This window comes from Anabas testudineus, chromosome 11 (assembly GCF_900324465.2).
Source record: "Anabas testudineus chromosome 11, fAnaTes1.2, whole genome shotgun sequence".
Lineage (NCBI taxonomy): Eukaryota > Metazoa > Chordata > Actinopteri > Anabantiformes > Anabantidae > Anabas > Anabas testudineus.
The window spans coordinates 9,700,313-9,715,537 of record NC_046620.1 but is presented as its reverse complement, the minus strand read 5'-3'; the positions used below and the strand labels follow the sequence as shown (position 1 = coordinate 9,715,537).

The 15,225-nt window shown below is 40.9% G+C and overlaps 1 protein-coding gene across 4 annotated transcripts in view; it reads right to left on the bottom strand.

The window, feature by feature from the left end:
- Positions 1-15,225, bottom strand: part of trps1 (trichorhinophalangeal syndrome I) — a 99,822-nt gene that overhangs the window by 66,195 nt on the left and 18,402 nt on the right. For all 4 annotated transcript variants that reach the window (XM_026347899.2, XM_026347900.2, XM_026347903.2 and 1 more), the window contains exon 2: positions 14,386-14,846. In XM_026347899.2, the coding sequence (XP_026203684.1) occupies positions 14,386-14,398 (13 nt within the window). In that variant the 5' untranslated portion in view covers positions 14,399-14,846. The remainder of the gene's footprint in view (positions 1-14,385; positions 14,847-15,225) is intronic.

The window sequence follows — 15,225 nt, the reverse complement described above, 5'->3', positions numbered from 1 at the left end:
CATCTCTCACACAATGCTTTTCTCATTTGTTTTCGTGCTTATTCTCCTCACACACACGCACACACACACACACACGGTGAGCTTTCCTGTGCTAGGGGAAGTTGCACATTATTGCGACACCAGGGTTTGAGATAACAGCTCCTAAACACACAAACATGCACTAATGAAACACACACACACACACACAGTATATACTATGTATTCAGCTGAAGACTTTTGTTTATGTTTTTAAAATACAGTTGTTGTTTTTTTTAATAAACAACTTCTTGCATATAGAAGCTGCAGAATAATGTATTTATTGATCATGTTAACTACCTACTGACATAATGACTGAGTTTCACATACAGAGCCAAACGTGCACGGGATCACTACACAGGCAAAGATCGGTTTCTTCCTCTGTATTTAAAAAATTATTTGATGTTTTAAGACTCTTTAAGATAAGTAACGGGAAAAAAGTTCCTGTTTTTCTCACTTCTGCGTTCCAGGCCTCTACCCTGATGCTCTTTGGACTTAAAGAGCCACCAGCTTTCCCGTATCAGTCACTATTAGTGGTTGACTTCAGATTAAAGCACATGAGAGGCAGCTAAAGCCAGTTCTCAAAACATGAATAAAATGTTATGTACAACTGTTTTCTAGCCAGAGTTTAGTTAAAATGACTGCAGCCTATACATCAGCAGCAGCAACAGCTGCTTATACACAGAGGTGACGGTAATGTACAATGGCCTGATCTGATCTAATTCTGCATTCTCAACATGATAAACTGAAATCGATCATCTGTGATTATCTCTGTTGGGGTGCTCTGGATGATTTTATGGAGGACGGGAGAGCAGAGGCTTTGTAAGTGTGATGAAGGTGGCGATTATTCAGGGAGTGTTGCCTTGACATGGGTCCTCTGCCTGAAGTATCGACAGAATGCTATCGACCATTAATCGTGTATTGTGGAGCACGCGCTCGCATCCTCTCTGCAATGCTCTTTGGATAATAACTAAAAAAAAGGGCATCAGCACCATGTAAAAGGAGCCCTTGGAAACACCTACAGTGGAAATTCACTTTGACTTCAAGCAGGCTTTTACACAATTCTTAACTGAGGGCACCGACTTGTCTAATACACTCACTATCCACGGTTGATGATCACGCAGAATTAGTGGAACCCGCACAGATACACACCTGACATCTATCATAACTGAGTATAACAACGTAGTTAAAACATCCTGCTGTGATAAAGCCTAGGTGTGACTAAAATGTGTCATGCAGAGCGACATCTCTTTGTGCTGTATGATGTATTCTGCCTTTTGTTTATGCAAGGTCAACCCAGGAGTTTATGTGCCTTATGTAGCTTCTTTCAATATTTCCGTACATTTACTTTACCTGTCAAATGGAGTAATAAGGATTTGGAATTGTAAAAGATAGCAACATACAATGTCAGCGAGCTGCAAAAGCCAGAAGATAAGCCTGGTAAAAATGATTCTGTCACTCAGGGGATTGGGCAATCCTTGCACTTCATTTCCAAAGACACTGGCAGAATTCTTAATCTCACCGAGGGAGGCCTATTTTCTGATATTGTGATACCCAATATGCGTTACTTATCAGCTTGGCAGGCCTCAAAATAATGATGTGGTCACATTTGAAAAGGACGAAGCTCAACACATCCTATCTTGTCTGCTCTGTCAAAACTTATCAGCTTCTTTTTAAGTGCGTACTGAGGATAAGTCATAGAACTTCAACTAGATCAGGACACCTTAAGTAGGTCAAAGGGATTCAGGTGTGGATCAGTAATAAGAGCACAGGTATGTAATCTTTAGTTCTCACACCCATCTAACTGCTGGTACACCCTTTAAAACCCTCATACATACACACAAATACAAGCATGGACGCGCACAAACACAGAGTTTAGTGCTTCAACCTATCTAGCTGTTACTACACCCTAAATCCTTTCATCTCTTATTTTAAACCCAGCCCCTCCCTCTGTCTTTCCCTTCTTTTCATCTCTTTTTATTCTTCTCTCTAATCTCTCTCTGATCTACACCGCTGATGAATGACATAAAAACCCAGCATGCTGCCAAGACTTTCTTTTTTTTTTTTTTTTTTTTTTTTTCTCCTCCATGTTCAATTTCTACTGCAATTGACAGCTGAAAGTGTCTTTTGCATGCTCAAAAATGTTTCGTTGCCCTGGGGCCAAACCAGAGATAATGTATTGTAAAGTGTCAAATATACACGGGCACCGATGGGAAAATGAACCAGCAGTGTTCCCCTACTTCAGCCTTTTGGCTGCGTCTCTTACCGCCAGTCACTAACTAGTGTCTGAAAGTAATATTTGCACTATTATGCTCCCGTTGTGTGTAAGGTCTCTGACATCACACCCTCAACTCCTAACATGCTCATCTTTTCAACCTAATCTAGTCAAAATTTGACAAGCCCCCCCGTCTGATCAAGACGAGGAATAAAAACTTCGCTCTTATCTTTCCATCAACCCGAACCGCTGCTTGATGCACAGCTAGATTGGCAGATGTGTGAATGAATGGCTAAACACGTGTGTACGTGTGTGGATAGGGACAACATGTTGCTGTTGCAGGTGCTGTCTTTCTGTCTTGCTGTGAATATTGGTAATAAATGTTGTTTGACTTTAGCGAAAAACTGAGAGCCGGATGTCAAGGCAGAAATAAAATAGAGAGACATTTACACACAAAAAGGAGACTGGGAGAGATTTAGAAAGAGCCCAAAAGGAAAGAGAAGTGGAGACAGAAAGAGGACGAGATGTGAATTCATTGCCTTAAAAGCCGCTCTGAGTCAAACAGTTTGATAAGAATCAAACCGCACATGCACACACACACACACACACACACACACACACACACACATTTGAATCTTTGCTTTGAACCTCTTTGGACAGATAAGCAGATAAGAAGTGCTCAATTAATGTTCAATTATGGGGTGAGTGAGTGTGTGTATGTGTGTGTGTGAAAATTTGCTAGACCGAAGAAGAGAAAGCCAATGTGAGACAGAAGCAGGGATGAGATTCTTTCCACCTATGTGTCATTTCCTCCCCCTCGCCCTCTCTCTCTCTCTCTCTCTCTTTCTAAATACACTACCTCTTTCGACTCTTCCTCAATTTCACTGTAACAAGGCATTCTTCTATCACTCTCTCCTTCTCCAAAAGCCTGCTCTGCTTAATCATCCTGTCATTCATAGCTCATGTCCCTGAAGCAACAAATCCAACTCTCCTCAATAGAAGAAAATGAATTGGGGCTCTAAAATACGGCTCACAACAAGATCATGTCACCACACGATCACATCTCACGATCACCTGTTTGAGCTGAAACTTCACCGAGTTGTCGTTTCCCTTGCATGGTCTAAAAAGGTCAAATGTCACCTCTGGAGCCACTGGGTACATTGTGACACACTGCAAGTGACATTAGGAGCTAATACTCAGGTCCTGGTCCCTTAAAACAATGGTTTCCAGGCTGCGAGGCAGTGCTGCTGAAATGTCATCAAATGTCTTCTGTCTGAACAGTGGTTCAAAACCTCAATATAAAAACTTTATAATGAATAAATAAAGAAGCTGGAATCAAAATACTTTTGGCATTGTATGTGCTATGAAATGGTTTAATCGCTTAATCCCAGCCTCAGTATGCAGACTGTACCTCTTCTGTCCCTACCTGCAGAGTGGACCACTGGTCCCCTAAGAGTTTTTTTCTTATTAGAAAATTTGTCAAGAGTTTATTAAGATAGGGCAACGTTCAAGCACAAAAGGCAAGGCTAACAGGGCAGGGTGGCAAAGTAGCTAAAGACTAAAGTATCCTTCAACAAAAAGGCCAAGTTATCTCCCCTGGGAATGTAAGATTCCACCCTCCTAAAGTGTCCTTGAGCAACACAATGAATCCCCACCAGTCCCAGGAGTGCTGTTCTGTGGCCGAGGCTGCAATCAAAGGGGGGAGATGAAAAGAAAAATTTCTCTACAGGGAATCAGCGGAATATCACAAAAAAGCCTGTGAGCTGAAGTCACCAAAGTTCCACGCCTCACCTCACCACAAAACACACTGGTGGCAAATTATCTGCCTCCTACTCCTTCTGTCTATGTGGCACTCTTTTCTTTTACTGCCTTCCTCTTTCTCTCTGCTCCTGTCCTATTATGGACATAGCAACAGCGTTGCTGTCAGGACGACTAAAGGTTTGATTCACCGTCTGTCCCTGTCCGAGCGTGCGTGTGCGTGCGTGTGTGTGTGCTAGATAGCAGATAAGAGCCATATATAAACAGCACTTGAAAGCAGAAATGTAAATGTTTAGAAGTCACTGCAGAACACAGACCATATCAAGATACCAGAGAGAGCAAAGAGAGAGAGAGAGAAATTCAAGCAGAGTTCACACTAGGAGAACTAACAGGAGACTGCTGTCAAGACTGAAGTGTGGTTCCAGTCATCAGTGAGGCTTAGTGGAATTTAGCATCTCAAAGCTGAACATTCAAAACCCTTAATGTGCGGCTGAGTTTAAGGGAATGAATGCATCAGAGTTTTAAAAGGATGGATCAGTTGAATGAATTAGATAGATGTGTGTGCAGCACAGTGACTCCAGGGCTTCATGCTAACAGATCATACAAGTGTTTATTAATAACACTCACAGATGCTGCAAGACTTACACTTACACTACTGTTAATCTCTGGTCAACCATCGCTCTTCATCACAGAAACGTCCTTTTGAATACAGAGGTTGTCCCCTCAGTTACAGTATTACATCATATACATGTACGGGAAATGGTTTGCCTGTCTGACTTATCATCTGCATAAGACTCTGATGATCTCGATGGCAGTATCAAACAGAAATTTTAAGGATCCAATAACTTTATGTTTTGGACACAGGTTTTATTTATTCTTTCAGCTTTGTCACTAAGAAACCATGTTTTTCCTCTAAACTTGGCTCTGTGGACGTCTCTAAATACTACAATATCCAAGAGTCTCAGCTGATGTTGCTTTGTAGAAGATGCTGGGCGGAGGCCCAAATCAGATCAGCAGCAAATTCAAAACACTCCTACCAACCAAACTCAGCATTGGAGCTGCCATATTTTTTCAACTTTGCCTCAGAATGTAAGATTGAATTTTTTTTTAAAAGCACAAACTTTAGCTTTCGACTCCTGCAGATAGCAGAATATAAAGCCCCTCCACTGGATGACTGGGTTTTGTGAGTGAATTAGTGAGTCAGTTCTAAGAGGAACTAAAAAGCTGGTAGACGTTCTTAACACGCTTCCTCTATCCTTCCTTAATTTTAAAATGAAGAGGAACTGATTCCATCCTCAGACAGTAATATTTAACTCTTTTAACTTGATTTTGTTGCCGACTTATTTTAGAATGAATGGGTACGAGTTACTGAATTACTCAAACATGACAGCCTGGACTAACTTGCTCTTTTTGTGTTGCAAATGTGTTTTTAACCTCACACTCAAAGCGAAGCCGTAAACACGGATCGCAAATCAAGTGTGACAAGTTTCTGATAGTGTCACAGCTTTCAGATTTTTGTAAGGCAGTCTCATAAATTAGCCTGATGTACAGTGGAAATGCACGTGTGTGTCTGCGCGCATGCCAGTGAGCACACACGTATGTACATCCCTGAATGTGATGCATGTGTCTCTTTGTAAGTATAGGCTCACGGCTCTGTACAGTATACAGTATATACATGCTTAGTTGAGAGTGCATGTGAGTGTGTGCATTGTTGCACAAGTGCGTGCTTGTGTGTGCGCGTGTGCAAGTGAGTGATTGTTAGCAGAAGCTCGTTAACCTCAGAAGTCATTACCACAGCCCTGAGGTTTACGCCAATTAGACAAAATAAACGACGAGCAAAAAACAAACAGACAAATGAAAAACAAGAGAAAAGAAAGTGATTACTGAGGGAAAAATTAGAGAGATGATTTTCACCAATTTGAGAACGCTACAACAACAACAACAACAGATTTAAATAAGACGAGATTGTTGAAAAGCAGTTGCTGAAAAGAAAATAATTAGTGAAGTAAAAATAGAAAGAGATCATTGCAGCACAATGCGCTCGACAAATAGACCTAATACAGCTACACATAAGAAAAAAGCAGGGGAGAGAAAGAATGATAAGAGATGAAATAAGAGAAAAGGGTGACCAAAAGTGTGTGTGTGTGTGAAAGAGAGAGACAGAAAGAGACGGAGAGAGAGGTAATATTTGACATCACTGCTCCTATATTGTTGTTTTTTTTTTTTCCTGAGGACATTTCTGTTTTCACAGCTTCACTCTAGGCAGACCAGACCGCTGTACACACATTTCTACGCACAAATACACATTCTGACTCTCACACATACACATACATATTCCCATACACAGACCCCTAAAGGGGCCTTTTTTTCCACATTGGACCATATGGTGCAGACAGGCACACGGAAACAATTCTCTAAAAACAACACACACTCTGCACTTAGAAACCTGCCACACAGCTGCACACACACATTCACAGATTTTCTCTCTCACACACACACACACACACACACACACACACACACACACACCAGACAGCTAAACCTGCTGAATGAATTGCCGCCTTGTTTAGTAGCGCACTAATGGCAAGGAACCTGCCACAGAGATTACCACACACACACAAATATGTGTGTTCATACACACACGCAGAGGTTCAGCATTAAGCATTCTGGGGTACTTATCCATTAGACAGATTAGTTATTTTGCACAGTCTAACGGTAACTATTCAACCTAATGTTGGTTTTAAATTCATTCCTTTAAGCAGCTGAGGCAGATCGACCAGTTAGACTGGATAATATAACAGCTAATATCTGACTATCGAAGCTGTCAGTAAACACTGGATGCTACTAAAAGTTGAATATATGTGCTCCTGATGCATCTAATTTCTAACAAGTGTAACAGCTCATTTCAGCTCAGAGATCTCCAGTAATCTCAATGGCAGAATTGAAATTCTGCCATTGAGACAAGAAACAACAACAAGCAAAAAAAAAAAAAAAAAAAAAAGACGTACTGTACCCCACCACCCTCTACAATAAGAATTAACCTAACAGACCAGAAAGCAAGTGTGTGAAAGTGTGTACTACTTCAACTGCAGCGGTCTTCTCGGCAGAAGATCTTAACTAAACAAAGCCCAGACACCTCCTTATTAAGTCTGTGTCAGGTTCATCATAACAACCGGACGATAATACATTCAGTTGTGTATCTCTCTCCGTGTCTCTTACGTCTTTTTCAGCGTTTCTATCACTATGGTATATTGCCTGCACTCTGGAAGTAATTAAAAGTTGCTTCAAAAAGTTTTCTCATTCATCCTTTCGATCACAGCTTCATTTTGTCTGACAGCAGCTAAATCCATTCCTCTGCCAATACCTCACTGTACGTTTTCCCTCTTGTGTTCAAAGACACAGCAGGTCCCCCCCGTACCCTTAACAATGTGGAACATTTCATGTTCCGTTACTGACTATTGGCTCTGAAAAGATTCAGGAGTCACATTCAACAGTGTTTGTTATTGCAGTCAAATATATCCGGGTGACTCAAAGCAGCTGGAGACAAAAACCGTCCGTTTTCCAGGTCGACCTACTCAGCGCTGATTCTTTAAGACCAAACAAGCAACATCTGTAAGACATGATGGAGGAGGAAGCAGAGCAACACTGAGTCACCTTACTCAGAGGAAGACGTCTCATCAGAAGGAGGAAGGGAACACATTTGCAGTGTTTCACATACTACATTGACGTATTGGTGGTGGCTCGCCACAGCGTCAACATACAGTGACAAATATTGAAATCTTTTTCATTGTGGCACATTGATTAGTCTAGGCTCTCTCTCCTCCTCCCTCTTTCTCTCTCTCCCACACACAATACAGATAAATGGACAATGGAACCATCTGTGAATAGTTCTTGCTATCAACTCAGTAAACATGTAAAAGCCGTACAGAATGAACAATAAGACACTCTGATCAATGAGTAAAACTAAAAACTACATTAAATGTTTACACCACGACACACTGTTAACTGTAGGAATTATGTCAACGCTACCTCCATTATGCTGTAGATATTGTAATGGCAAAGCATTGTGGCCCACAAGTCACAAAGTCTGTTTTGACTTACTATTTAAACTAAGTGGGCCAACACCTCAATTTTCACCCCCCTGTTCTGTCCCCAGGTGCTGAAACCATTTCAACATTGGCAGCCATGACATAAATAAATTATATACTGCTGGACATTAACAAACACAGCATATGTGCACAAAAACAGCCAACATCTTTCTGGTTCCTGTTGACAATGTGTACTTTTTCCTCCTGTTTGATGACAATTATGTGCCCACATTGTTCCACATACCTAGACTCCCTCTACACAGACACTGGCAACACACTCACACAAACGCACCAATCTACTGTGGAGCCCACTGCAGCGTGGAGGCTGAGCTGGTTGCTGGTTTGGCTTTGCTTGGCACCTGGATTTGGGAAAAAAAAAAAAAAAAACTACCAGTTGGAATCTGTCGGCCCCCAGCTACTCTGTTTTTATTGTTCTGGCAAGTTGTTCTGCTGCTGCCAGGCACCCTGGCCGCTTTAGCTGGTCGAGTTGGATGCTAGCTGCAGCCCCACCACTCGCCACAAGCCTGTCAGCTCCCAGCAGCTCCGTCTTTATCGTCTTGGGTAGGGGCGCTAGTGCTGTCGAACTGGCACAGCCCTATCGACAGCACACTGACTAACCGCATTTATTTGTTGCAGTTAGAGAATCAAGGGGAGAAAAAAAAAAGAAATTTGAATCTGACAATATGGGATGAAATATGTAATATGTAAAAATATGATGGGCAACTGACGGGTCTTAATCAAACTCTGCACAACATGTCAGAACATTAAAATAAAGGTTAAAAGTTGCCAGAGTTTGTGACAGTGTTACAGAGAACCACTAAAGCCATGACATCCCTATGAGAAATAAATAGTACTATTGTTGAATATCAGCAGAGTACCATGTAAACAAAAAATTAAATAAAGAAATCACAGTATGAGTTTGCCACATTTGAGCTGACCTTGCAATCATTTATGTACCTCAGACAAAGCTGCAAATGCACAGTGATTTTTTTTTCCCCCCCTTCCAGACATACAAGCAGCTCTACACACCAGCATATGGATTAAATAAATAGTCTGCACAGAGCTTGTTAACACTTGTTCACTTGGCTCCACGCAGTTGTATCCAAACTGAACAAAAAAAAAAAAAAAAAAAACACACACCCACATCTTTGCACCCAGACGAAGGCACAAAAGCAAGTCGCACACGCGTGCGTGCGTGCACACACACACACACACACACACACACACACTCACGCATGCAACAGGTAGCCTCAGATAGAAGCAAAGATCATTAAAGAGTCAATTTGTAAGTGAATGGGTGGAGCGTGGGTTTTTGTGAAAGCAAGTAGTGACACATATGCAGATCTAACAGCTTGGAAAATACACAAACATGCGCACAGACAAATATGTAGTCAGTGGGGAAAGCTTTTGATAAGCACTAAGTGGCATGTGTGTTAGTAATTACAGACTCTGTGTGTGTGTGTGTGTGTGTGTGTGTGTTTGCATGCTAATGTGGTATCGCACCTTGCTAGTTTTTCTATCAGTATTACTTAGCTGTGTTGGAGTCTCATGTGTACACAGACCTGCAGACATATGCTCAGACGAGATCCACGAATCTGAACAAAACAGATGCCTCTGCGTTTCACACACACACACACACACACACACACACACACACACAAAAAGTATCAGGCTCGGAGTGTAATCCTGTGGTATAATAACACTAAATACTGAACCACTAGTTGGGGCCTGGTGTGCCTCCCTCCCTCTAGCTATGTGGTCACTTGCTAACCTAATCTGATTAATGGATTTCAACCCCAATTCTGCAACAAACACAGACACGTACAGAGAGGAAGATAAATTGGTGGACACTTTGAAAACTGGGCTAGGTCTATTGCCCTTGTTTTGCCTGGTTACCATTCTTAATCTGATTAATGGATTTTATCCCCAGAAAGGCTCGACAAAAAAAGCGCCCTAAACGTACCCAGACACGGCGCAGGTGGATGAGAGGAGAGGGGGGATTTCAGAGGTGTTTCAGTGAAAGCTCCCAATAAAATGGTTTTCATTTCCTGGTGGATTTAAATTTTATGTCTGATTTAGTGAGACCTGCAGTTTGGTTACAGTCAGGTGTCAACCTGTGTCTCTAAACACGTCCCTGTACAAATACACAGAGAATTGATGTTTTGTTTTCAACTCAAACATACGTACTTCTACTCTGTATCTTTCTGTTTAATTCACTATGGATTTGTGTAGTTTATGCAATTATATTCCTCCATTAGTGTTGACAAGTCATTGAGCCAGCAAAGTACCTTAACTTAATTAGGTCATGCTGTAAGGCAAACCATAAGCTGGAGGCTAATATTGACTAGCTCCTGCAACATTATACTGACTAATTATCAACCACAGAGCGAATCAGAAGCCAAACTGAGCTGGGACTTAGTGTTGCTGACTGAAGCAGCACTCAGTGCAGTCAGCAACACATATGTCAGATTGGACAGTGTTTCTGTGCACAAACGTTGGGCTGACTTACTACGAGTGAGGAGTACTGGGGCTAACCTTGGGACACATGCACCCTAATGAATTTGTCAAAATAAGATTGTAGGCAGAGAAAATGTTTCTACCTGAGTGTTGACAGGTTCTACACGCTTTGACAAACACTGCTGGCTGCTGCAGTGTCAATGCCAAGTCGGAGGCTAGTTGCTAACATACCTCAAGGCTCAGTCCAAATATAAGAGAAGTGAAATCACAGAAAACTATAGTATGTCACATCTCCTAACTTGTGATGTCACATAAATTTACAGAACCACTGGCAGGCAACTGAAAAATAAAAAAAATCACATAAAGGTGAAGAGATGAAATGATAGTGATGACCCAAAAGAGTCGGCTGCTGCTGATTGATTCTGTATTCTTTAAAAAAGTCGATCATTGCCAAACTAACAAATTAAGTCATTAATTGTTAAGACAGCTGATGAATCCTCCTTTATTAAGCTGCATAATTAATACGTCTTTATTTGAATTGATTACAATTAAATGTAGTTTGGGATTTTGGGGCAAAGAGTAACACCTTCAGTGTGCATCTAGGTGTGTGTGTGGGTATGGTGCATGAAGGGGGTTTAGGGGTTTGATGCCCTCTGTACAAAATGATGAACACACACACACACACACACACACACACACACACACAGGGGCATAGACACAAAAACCTGTGTGTGAGAACTATTAGCGGCACATCCTGCTTTATAATGGTGAGAAGATGATATCACCACACACACACACACACACACACACAATGTGGCACCATTTTGACGCAAATGGCAGAAATAGGTCAACAGGTAGCTTACATACATGCATTCACACATTTTCTACAGGCCCATGTTCTACTGCGACTTGTAATGTGGGTGTGTGTGTGTGTCTGTGTGTGCGAGGGAAGATTCTGGGTGACGCACAGCGACAGACAGAAGGAGGCAGACTGACACACAAGGGGGAGCAAACACAGTCTCAGAGGAGCAGAAACTCATTTGTGGGCCACTACATCAGAAATAAATAAACTTGTGAATTTCTCAGTAATGTGTTTGTGTGTATAAGTGTGTTTGTGTGTAGCATTTCTTGTGGGCCTGACTGAATTGTCTCAACATTCCTCAGTTTTCTAAAACGCTGACTTGTACTAGCACATCAAAGACAACATAATACCACAACACACACAGGCGCACACACGCGTGCACACGAGCGCGCATGCATGCACGTGTGTATATGCACGGATGAAGTCATGCAAGCATGCACATGTGAAGGCATAGCTGGACACACAAACACAGACCACAGTTAAAAGCATCAAGAATCTCAAAGCGACCCGCCTTGCAGAATAACATCACCAAGCGAAGCCACCACACCACATAATGGAAAACATACATAAACACACACACACACAAACACACACGTTACATACCGAGTGTACTTACCCAATCCTATACTAGGCCTGCACTAAACTATGTCTATGCAAAGAGATCAATAAAAAAATAAAAAATAAAATAAAAAAACACCATTTCAAATAAGAATTAACTCCAATTACAAAGATTTATCTCATCTTATCGTCAAAGTGACACAAACTGAAACCACACACAAAGAGAAAAATGATTTTGCCTTAATGGGTCAGTTCACCTCATTACACACAAAACACACTTCCCCTTTTTTTGAGCATATTTTGGTAAAGCATCCACTAAGACCTGAACTACCTCTATTAGAGTGATTAGAATATGCATTCAAAGCGCAAAAGATGACATCATGAAAACGCAAACAGCAAATGTTTTTTTGTAGAAACAATGTCTCAGTTACTCCTGCTTGGTTACACAGGTGTAGGAAGATATGACAGCTATGTGTATGAGTGTGTGCACATATTACTGATGACTGATGGACGCAGGACTAAACAAATTCTTATATTCCGCCATGTCTGTGTATGTGTTTGTACTAAAATGTAATTTTACAATAAGCCCGATCCAGCAAAATACAGCGTCATTAAAGTACATCATACCACATATCAATATATTACCACACACAACTGCTTACTTTACTAAAATGTGCAAACATGCGCCGTCACACATGGAAAAACGTATGCAGAACTACGTGAAGTATTTCAGCATATACAGCACAAACTCGATAAAATGGCCTACACAAAAAAACTGAAAAACCTGCTTGCGTTACACATTCACACGGAAGCATGGGCGGCTCGATGTGCAGAATTTAAACAGAAACAATATAATATTGACACCACTATAATTGCAATGTACCTTACACCACAAACCACCGCAGCTTTGTGCGCACATTTACATAATAACCTCAACTGTATTCACAAGCATTTCCTGTAGTATCATAGCCTGCGTATGTGTGAGCGCCTTTTTGAATTGCTGAACGCTCACAACAACAAAAACAGACGCCTGCACCGCACAAAAACTCCCACTGTAAACAATTCATTCTACATAAAGCCCCTGGTTTAATTAAAGGAAACCTGTCCAGGAGCTGCACTCTACAGAACAGGTTGGCTGCTACAGTGTCTTTAAAATAAGTTTATTCCACTGGTATCAATATTGCTGGCTCTGTAGCAGGAGTGGCGTAGAAGTAGTGTATTAACAACATTTGCAAAAGAGTCATGCCACAAAGATTTAGTTAACAAGATACAACTGGTTCCAATAACTTTTTTGCTTTTTGCTTTTAAGTGCATATAATCTTACCCAGGCGAATAAACAACTGGCAAAGTTGCTACCGCTAAACTTTAGTGAATGTAACAAACTAACAAGCTCTGCTAATGAGGTTTACTGAAGCGGAGTGCAGCAACAACGGAGGCATGATGGAGGAGCAGGTAATGTTTTGCTAAGAGTCAGACGCCCTAAAATGTCAAAGACGTTCTTTAGCACTCTCAAAAAAAGTAAAGCTGTTAAACCTGAACACCACAGCATCTGGGTAGCATTTTGAGGCAACACACACACACACACACACACACACTAACACAGAGTTACTTCCTCCGACTGTGATGACTAAGAGCTGCTTTTCATGATCAGACTACCGTTGCTCAGCACAACGCCATTTTATCAGCATTCATTTAGTCTGAGTAAACTCCCCCCGTACACGTTCTTAAGCTCTAACTGTAGCTCTAACCGTAGCTATCAAGACCCACACACTGATTTTCCTTTACGTAGCAGACATGCAGATCAAAACAGGTTTTTTTTTTTGTAATCTTAAGAAATTATGCATGTGGTTTATTAGTTATGCAAATTTTATCGAAATCATAACTCTTTAATTTCCTAGTGCTGTAAAATGCTCTTTAACACACCTGGCAATAAAATGTTTCTGATTCTGATTCTGATAAAAGCACAGATAAAACCATATTTAAACATGTTTACAGAAAAATGCACAAAGAGGCATAAGGAAGCACGCACACACAAACACACACAATAATGATAATGAATAATAAAAGTTTGAGCAGGGCTTAAAAATGAAAGCTGCTACTACACAATAGAAATGTTTATGTAATAAGATCAGAACAAACAGTGACTGATCTTGAATAATAACAACTTCATAAACTATAATTAAGAAAAATACATTAATAGATGTGTGATGCCTACATTACTGTATTACAGCATCAAATGTTATGTCATGTGATCATATGCAAATGATTGCATCATTTTGTGATTTATTACTTTATGCATAGTAAAGACTGACTTATTTTTATCACGTGTTGCTTATCAATTAATCCAGGCTAATAAAGATATTAACATTCATACTGAGGTCCTAATAAGAACAAAAAAGGACAGGATAGATTAAAACATATAGGTGTCTTACCTCTGCTAATCATCAGGCTATAAAAACATCATGGTGGACTTGGCATCAATTCTGCTGAAGCGACTCGATTCGTCCCGGCGCCGCAGCGGCTCGTCCAGCAGCACGGTTTCGGCTACTGGCCCTCTGTACTCCACACAGTAACGGGAAGCAGAAACCAGGTGTCAGGCCCAAACTAATATCCCTCCATTTCCTTCATCAGGTCCATGTAACTCCACACAGGTCCGTGAATCTAACTTTTAAACAAAAACTTCTCAGCTTCTTTTGTTTAAGGCGAAACTCCACGAAACATCAGCTTCGGTTTGAGTTTGATTGAGTGTGTTGTAGATCCGTGTAAAAGGTGCTGTGCAGGCTGTCCTTCTTGTCCTGTCTGGGTTTTTTCGTTGTTTTTTTTTTTATTTTTTTTTCAGCTCTGCTTTAGGCTCACAGTCACGGTTGTCAGAGCCCACCATCACCTTAACAACCTGGAAAATGACACAAAGACAAATCGCGTTAGAAACGAGCACAGTCTGCAACATTGCTGGAACTTATTTGGCTTCAGACATTTTGTTCAAATTTAACATTTACAGGAAACAATTTAATCCAGACTTCCAAACTGACTGGCTGATCAAAGGTGCACAATAGGCAAAAATGTTTAGTGCCCTTCTGAGACCTCAGCCAGTCAAAATCTCTAATGGTACTAATTTTATTTTATCACCAGACTTGACAGCTGACAACGCCTTCCACATGTGAAGATTGTTTCAAGATGAAGTCGAGACAATGTCTGACAACGTGAAAACCTGTAATGGCATAAAAAAAGATTTTTTCTGCAATTATCAACAGGAATGTGTGTGAAAACAGTGT